General features: G+C 34.7%; 1 protein-coding gene across 1 annotated transcript in view; it reads right to left on the bottom strand.

The window, feature by feature from the left end:
• The window catches only part of MAN2A1 (mannosidase alpha class 2A member 1), a 102627-nt gene that overhangs the window by 19625 nt on the left and 73993 nt on the right, over window positions 1-9009 (bottom strand). Inside the window, exons 16-18 of the mRNA XM_027880849.1 lie at window positions 5725-5839; window positions 2768-2901; window positions 1546-1687 (exon numbers count right to left, since the gene is read on the bottom strand). Coding sequence (XP_027736650.1) covers window positions 1546-1687; window positions 2768-2901; window positions 5725-5839 — 391 coding nt within the window. The remainder of the gene's footprint in view (window positions 1-1545; window positions 1688-2767; window positions 2902-5724; window positions 5840-9009) is intronic.

The following is a 9009-nucleotide window of genomic DNA, read 5'->3' as shown; positions in this document are numbered from 1 at the left end:
TTTTTTTTTTTTTTTTTTTTTTTTTTTTTTTTTTTTTTTTTTTTTTTTTTGGCAGAGAGTAAATATTTGATTGGTATATCTTATCCTGGAGTGACGTAATAGAGTTTGTCAAAGAGTGACGTGGTTAAGAAATAAATGCCATGCCCAGGTATGGGACACATCATCTTGCTCTTTTATTTAACTGGAGTAGGCGAAAAGCCTCTAATGTTCTCTGACAGATTTGAAATGAGTGCTCACAGAAAGTCAGTTTCTCCCTGATGCTTAACCGCAAAATGTCAAGCAGTGCTAGTCTTAACTTCCCTAATTTTATGACAGAGAGTGGGGGTGTCTGCGAATTTAGATGGTGCATTACTCTGTGATGCAGAGACTAACACTATTAAAGAACAAATGCAGACACTATTGCAAGCTCACAGAGCCTCTGCACACTAATTTAGTCCCCAGTACCTATGTAATGAGTGCATACCAACATTTGCTCGTGTTAAGTTCATTCACAAGATCAGGACAAGACGAGGGCAGCCATGAAAAAATGTGATTTGGGCATTCTATCCAGTGGTCTTGGTATTTTCCACCGTGGTTTTTTAAAAGCATTAGTCAGTGTTAACTCCTTGCCCTAAAATAAACTAGGTTTGCTAATACTGCCACCAATCCAGCATAGTACTGACCTTTTGTCAGAACAGAGTATTTATGATATTTTCTTAAAAGGAAGTGAGAAGTAGGTTTTTGGCACAGTTTCTGACAGACTTTTTTCTTCTGAGTATTCACTGCACTGTTTTTCAATACCATATAAATTAAACTTTATTTGAATACCTCCTGATTCTGATAGCAGTACAGACTCAATAACTGGCCTCTGCTTTCAAGTCTCCACTCATCACACCCTTGTCTGCTCTGAGGGACAAGACTGTGTCCCTTTTGGAAATCCTAATATGAACTGATTTTTCTTGTCAACACATTCATCAGCTCTTTCAAAGTACTCCATTAAATTTGTGAGGTATGTTTGTTGACTCTTACCCAGGGTCATATTTAACCTTTATTTCACTAATGCTAACCTTTAAAAAAAGCTGCTATTGTTTTTCCTAGAAAGGGAAGTTAGACCATACTGTATATAACTTAAGACTAGTGCTGTCTATTCTAAAGCAAAAAAACTGAACAAAAAAATGATCAGCATCCTTCGTAAGTCCTCGGTACTGTACTAGGACAGTACAAAAAGTAAAAAACCCTTTAGTTTTGCTGTTTCATGCTTGAGTTCCATCAGAGTTCTTGTCTGGAAAATATCTAGTTTTGAGAATTTATTGCTCCTTTTGTATTTTTCACAATCCTTTTCCTCTGCCTCTAGTTTGAGACAGGTCTTGCATTGAAGGTGACAGGATCTCATGCAGGAACAAGTTGTCCCTCCTCTCTTACATACATATTCTAAAATCTGTCAGAGTTGGAGACACTTATTTCCTTTCTTCCAATGTTTGTAGGTAGGTTTTGTCATCTCTGAATTAACTATTTCAGAAAATCATGAAGGATAAGCCTTTATCATATCTATCATTTTATATTTACCATTTTTCAAGCTTGCAACACCTAGAGACTGAGCTGAATGGAGTGTCAAACGAACACCAACATCTTGAATATAAGCCATTGTAGTCATAGGATAGATATTTGCTTGAAGAGGCAACTTGCTCATCGTCAGTCTAGGCTGGATCTGCAATATGGACACAAACTTCAATGAAGTACATTCTTTTTGTGCATATAAATGTCAAAGACATTTTCAGACATTTATTCCATGTACTTTGGAAGAATAATCACCATGAAAGCACTCACTCAGCTGTATTATTTAGCTTTTTGGAGATTTGTGGCTAAAATTACCACTTTAGAAATGATAACTTCAGTGTAACTTTTAGATCAAAGAATATTCTAAAAATGTGAAAGATCCATCAAGGGAATCTACAAAAAGAATTATCACAGTTATAGAATGAGAGAAAATTTTTTCCCCTCTAGAGAGCAAGCAGTGAATAGATTCAAGCAAAAGAGGAATTGTTGATTTATAATGCAAACTTATTAAACTGTTGGTCAAATTCTTAAATGGTACATGACAAATGAGTAGTAGTATTAAAATTATGTTTAAATATTCACTGTCTCCAGCAAAATGTAGTACTACACTGTAACTGGAAAAACAGTAGTCTATTATTCAGCAGGTAAGGCTTTCAATGTGTTTGGAAAATTACTCTTAGCAAGGAAAGAAGGTAAGGCAAAACAATTTTTTTTTCCTTTCTTTTGTGTGTGCTGCAGGGTTGAAGTTAAGACAATAGTCATACTATATTTCATCAGATGCATTATCAATAGAACAGAATACATCCAAAAATACTTCACATATTTAAAACTGAGCTGCAAGGAGCTGTTCGCTAGGTCTGAGTTGCTGGTCCTTATGCACACCTATCATTGTGCTATCCAAAGAGCTCTAATTAAATAGACCAGCAGAGGGAAAGAAGGCATGGAGATATACAAACAACTACATGGTGGCTTATCATAACTTGCCTTACTATAATTCTTAAGTTAAAAATGATATAAAGCAATATTCAACAAACTCCTTAAAAGCAGTTACTTCTTTATCTGGCATACATCAAATTTTATAATAGATACATTTTAAAAAGCACTTCTCTTAAATGACTAGTGCAGTTTAACATGAGACTGATTAATCTAACTCAAGATCTTTACATTCAGAAGGATTTAAACAGTCAAAACCTGACACCCTAGGCTTTTATAATTAATAGATGACAATTACCTGATACCCATTAAGATCAGTATAGAATCTATTTCGACTGTTAATGTCAGATGAAATTCTCATTGCAAGTTCACGATTATATTCTCCTCTAATGTCAACAATATTGGAAACTTCGAGAGACTGTCCTTCCAAACCTACGTGAAAAAAATATGCATTTAAAATCTCTCAATTTTTAAAAGTGATTGCCACAAACAGAAGAATGACTATGTTCCCAGGAGACAATAACCTAGTATTACACTGCTAGTTTCTGTTTTTCTGTTATACCTAACCAGATACTGGAAGCCAGTTCAGTGATGTCTTTAACAGCAGCTAATATTCTGGAGCAAGACCTGGTCATTCACAGACAAGGATGAAGTCACCAACTTCTTGATAGAACTGTTTGACTGAGCACGAAACTGTGAGCAACTGTTCTAACCAAAACGGGGAGAATCTTTCTTTAGTACAGCAAATTAAGAAACTGTGCTGATATAACCCCAACCACGACACAAAACTTTGTTAACAGGGAAAAGATTCCTACTTATTAAAAGAAGGATTAGGTGTCTGAAAATGCCAAAAAATTGTTCAGTGTGATTAGTTTTTCTACAGTGCCTAGTACTGAAAATTAAATACCTGTAATAATAGCCTAACCTTTTCAAACAGTTCAAGACACAGTTTGGAGAGGAATCATACCATCATTCATCGTGATTGCTTTCATCCTTTCTGTAATATAATGGGACTAACAATTGTGAAAGAATTCCACCAAGCACAGAGAGATATATTTTTTTCCTCATCTGCTTTAAAATTTGAATGCCACCTGCAGCAGTCCCAGCAACTGTTAAAATGTTAACATTTACCAGTACAGTGTTAAAAGAAAAACATTCAGTTCAGGTAATTACTTATATTTTCCCAAACCGAGTCTGGAAGAAGTAGATTTATATGCTCTACTTTTGATGCTCTTAGTCATAGATTTTCCAACTATTTAAAGTAGGACTATACAAGTTTGAGCACATTGCACAACGATAAAGTATTTTAACTTAGAATTTTTAAATTACCAGATTCTAAACTAGTTTCCGGTTTTTTCTACTACATAATTTGAATTAATACAAAAATACAATTATGAAGATAATAAAACAAAAAGTTCTGATTAAAAAACCAAGAAAATCATGCTGATATCAAAAGTAATGTCAATAGCAGCAGAAATTAAAAATCACTTAATTATCTATTATTGAACAGTTGTCAACACAGAGTATTTTCTGCTCAAAATCAGCAGAGTTCTAAGGCCAAAAGTGTAAAAGCAGTGTTTTACCAAGACTGCTGAAGAAGCTGTAGGACTATTGTAGGAAGTACTGTCCAACAGTTGGATTAGCCATGCAATCAGGCTTGCTCCCCCATGGAAAGCAGGGTAGGTTACAATAGGACACCATGTCTTTATTTGAAAATAAAATGCATGTTTATGCATACACACCTATTGATTTCTTTCCACATACTTTGTTACTGTACCTACCTAGTTAGGTTTCAAAATATCTCATTCTAATTGAAATAATGCTATATAAATAACTTTCCTTACAAAGCCCAGGAAACAGACTCCAGCAAAACAATGATGCAAAGTTCCTAAATTTTAAACTTTGAAAAAGAAAACTTCACATGAAGAAATTAAAATGAAAATATGCCAAAAAGTGAACAGAAAATATATAAAATACTTTTCACCTAATTTTTTCTTTTAAAAGCTGTATGTATGGTACAGGACTTCACCACGATGACTGAATATGTAATGGTGTAAGTATTGAAACCCTGTGATGAATTAAAATTTGTCAGGGAAAAATCCCCCAAAATGAAAAACAAAAACCTAGACAGTACACTCACAAAGAAAGATAAATAGATCATAATGAAACAGATGATGTCAATACCATTTTTGAAATGTAAAGGAAAGAATGAAAAGAGCAAGGAAGGCTTTCAAAGTACTTATAGTATCATTATTTGGTTTTGAAGGTGCTTAGGAAAAATAATTAAATACTATAAATAAGATTTTAAAAACCGCAAAGACACTTTTGACATCTATGGTAAAAGTAATGCTAATATAAAACATGGTATAAGTTCCTTCAAGTGTTGAAAATGTTAACCAGTGCTTCTTTATTCCAAATTCATACAAACAGATGAATAATGGAAAATGTATGTTACTTAATTACAGAAAGATACACTTAAGCATGTTAACATTTCAGAGGAAAATAAATGTATTCATTTGTGCCGTGATTTCCTCCCTCTTTTACATTTTTAACTGTCCAATTTAATCAAGTTTAGAAGGGTACAGACTTTGCAAAATTACTCTTTACCTAGACTATTCTTGGAAATCTGCACCTGAACAGTAGAGAAACAAAAAAAACCAAAAGCATTACTGAAGAAGAAGAAAGCAAAACTGATATGATGTTATGTCCTAAGAGCAAATAAGTTGATATTTGGTGCTGGTGCCTCTCAGCAGACACAGCCAACTCTGTCATAAGCTCTTCCAGGCAAATGAAGGACATACAGAGGAAACTCACAGATAACTAAAGCCTACAGTTGTGAAGTAAACTAGACTTCTCTATTAATGCCACCAATATTCACTCTTATATTCTTTGCAACTTTAGAGAAGATATTGTTGTACCTCAGTCAGTAAGCTCGAAACTATGAAAGAAACCACATCATCTCCAAGATTTTTCTGCTTTCTTTTCCTTGTTTTCAAAATTTAGAGTTACTTACAGCATTCAGATGACTCAGTAAAGTTTGAAGAGGTACCTCCAACAAATCTGTTGAGTTTAAGTATACCATGCCTTAATGACTAGCATGATACTCAGAGACGAATCTTGATCCACTGGACTCATAAAGATTCAGTCTGATGAATTCTGCACTAGTTCAAAAGTGCATTTAAACACTAAAAAGGCATCCAAGGCTGTAGGGATGAAAAATAACTGCCAAGAGAGACAGAATTTCACAGCTCTTACCCTGGACTTTATAAAGTCGCATGGTATGTGTTACATGGTGAAAAAAACAAACAACTTCTGAAAAAATCCTTCCATGAGCAACTCTTATGGTAGGTGGATCTGTAAAAATGTAAGGCTACAAAAAGAAATAGAAAGTCAGAGTAAGTATTTTGGAAATTTTGCATAAATGTAGTGTTAGTAAATCAAAGTATTTATTAAACATTAAATAGTATTTTTTTTACACTGTTCTAAGTCTAGTCTAAAAGATTAAAATCAAAAGATTACTCCCAATTTCGAATTCAGCAATTTCTCCTTAGAGTCTCATTTTTTCTTTAGCTGAAATTAGGCTGTCTCATTACACATTTCACAGGTATTTTATGAGGATTTATGGATACAAGGTCTACAGACAAACATACTAAGGTATAAATATTGCATAAATCTGGGTTGAGCTTCTCGACTGTCAAACTTTTAATTGCTAACCAGTAATCAATTACTATACTTCCATAATGGTTAACAGTTTACTATATCAGAGATACACCCTGCACAGGGAAAGCTGCCTCTACCTTGTCTTATGGATCAGTTTGCATATCCTTTTGAAAAAGAAAGCTTTTTCTTTGTCAGAAGCAGCTACAGGTGCCATTGGAGCTCACTGGTATGCAGGTAGGGCTGGGAATCATTAAGAAATGTCAACAAGGACAGTGGCTTATTACTAATGCCTCCCAAAGAATAAGACAAATTTTGCATATCAGTAGTCAAATCAAAGAGATGAAGAAAATTATTTTTCCACGTAGTGAGGGTATTTAGGCTTTTGGCTAGGCAAATGATGGCTTTTTTAGAAACAGTTGATCCCAAACTAAACTGTATACACCAGCTGGAAATAGATGGGTGGCTGCAAAGGTAAAAAATGGGTTAAATATTGAGTGTGTACAATACCAAAACTGAAAATACAACACATGTAACTACTACTATAAGGAAACAGCTATAAATATAGACTTCACTCAAAAAAAACCCCCATTTCAAATACTTGAAAAGCATGTTACACAGAGAGATCTAAGCAGAAATCTCTCAGAGGGTGACTGTATCCCTTCTGTAAGTGCAAATGTCTTAAATAAGACAGATCACGGTCTTTCTTCAAGCAACAATATCAAAGATCAAATGTATCTTGAGGAAGGGCAGAAATCAAGCTTACCTACACACAGACACGTTAGAGAAGAACAAGTACAAGTAAATATTGTCCAGTATTCTTTGAGCATATAACTGTATGTATATTTACAGAGAAGATTTCAGGAAGTATTGTATAAAAGAAGAAATGAAAGAGACTTTCAGAGACTAAAAGCCTGCCTTTTCTATTCATATACTTACTTCTTAAGAGTTTCAGACAGAATACTGTTTAATAAAAGCTTTGCCAGTGCTCCAAGAAACAACTCTGCAGCTCTGAACGACAGGAATACTTTGTTCAGGAGTTTGAAAGAGAAATTATAGTTGCTTACACTTTGATAAGATGATTTGGTTTAGGGATAGAGGTTTTTTTTTTTCTACTGATCACCTTACTCAGTTCATCAGTACAAACACCCAGAAGAGTGTTTCGGAATTCTTGATAGTCTACAAGAAAAAATTATTAAATACTTCCATGGAGTCTCGTCAACAAGACAGACAAATGTTATCCGTTATGAAAAATCAATTTGCTAGCTGAGAAACAGAGGAGAAGCATGGTATTTGGAGGGCATATAAACCAGATGAACTAATATGTTGAAATAAAGGGAATTTGAAGATCAAATCTTAGGTTAGAATTTGAGCTGCTTTTGGGTTCTCTTATTTCCATGAGAAACTGACAAGATCCATAACTGTAGACTGAATTTTCCCCTTTTGGAAGAAGAGGTTGCTATCTTCTTTTCTATCATACATAGGTAGAGAAAACAAACTCATTTAATCTGTGACTACATGTTCCCAGAAATTAAAAATCCCACAGAGGAATGGGATTACTGACCAGAAGGTGGAATAATCAAACCCTTCAAAATCCTACCTGCAACATGAAGATACTCAAGTTAGCAATGATGGACTGAAACAGCAACTAAAGGAACTCCCAGACAATGAACTGAGAAAGCTGAGGTCTTCAGGCCAAGCAAATACTCTCAGCAATTTACCTAAGAGAATGTTACTTACACAAACAGCAGCCTGAAGTAAGATCCATCTTATGGTATTATTTCTGTTGTTTGCACAAATATTTCTCACTAGGACTCTCACTAGGTGCTGGATAAATGACAAAGCAATGTAGAAGGCTGTGCACTTAGTAAAAGAAAATTATCTGAAGTAATTTCCAAAACCAAACATTGGAAAAAAACAAACCAACCAACCAACCAAACAAAAAAATCACATAAAAACCAAACCAGAACAAACCAACCAACCCCCATTCCACAAGACAAAATGGAAACATCACTTACAGGAACTTTTTTCCATTGAGCTTTTTAGTACAAAAAATGATGGTGAAATTGACAGCAGCTATCAAAATACAAAGAAAGCTGAAATGAGATGGATTTAACAGCTCTTGGATCCTGGGCTATTCCCACAAAGTTCACACAAAAGAGTCTCAAGGCTGCACAAGTAGCCAAATCAGCCTCTCTTCTGAAGATAAACAAGTCACTCATACCATTCTGAACTATACAAAAAGATCAGTTGATAGAAAAGGAATTGTAATTTTGCAGATACTGCCTGAAACTAATTATTTTTTTAAAATAATAATTCATAATTTCCCTAGCACATACATCAAGAGAAATGTATCAAAACCAGTTTGCAAGCCCCTAATTCAGACACAGTGCTAGGAAAAGGCACAAAGGAGGAAGACGACTTACAAAGGCAGATGCTATCCTGTGGTTCTGGGGATCAGATAAGTTCTTACTAATACAAAGAGCAGCAATATGATGTATGCTCAAGTTCTCAAGGATGAGTGATGTTTCCTGATTGTTAGGCAAACAGGAAAAATGAAAGGAAAATATGGTACTGACAGAACAGGAAACCCTCATAATTCATATTTAGTGCTTAGAAAAGCACTAATCCTAGAAAGTGATTTTTTGATAGTCACCAGGAGACATACTGAGTACAGAACCTATAAGGAGATAATTGCCCAGGTTTGTCTTACCAGAAACATTTCAGGCTTTTAAGCAGGAAAATATCTTTATGCATTGAATGTGCAATTATTCTCATATCATTGTTAAGATCCTTGGAGAGATGCACAGGCCTGTGAAATGATCCTTGTCCTGGACCTGAACCACAAAGGTACTTCCGACATGGAAGTGTGACTGAGAAGCA

Source organism: Empidonax traillii, unplaced genomic scaffold (assembly GCF_003031625.1).
Source record: "Empidonax traillii isolate 1590-97213 ecotype Southwest subspecies unplaced genomic scaffold, ASM303162v1 scaffold75:size1520028, whole genome shotgun sequence".
Taxonomy (NCBI): Eukaryota; Metazoa; Chordata; class Aves; order Passeriformes; family Tyrannidae; genus Empidonax; species Empidonax traillii.
The sequence above is the reverse complement of the archived record's forward strand: the minus strand, read 5'-3'. Positions and strand labels throughout refer to the sequence as shown.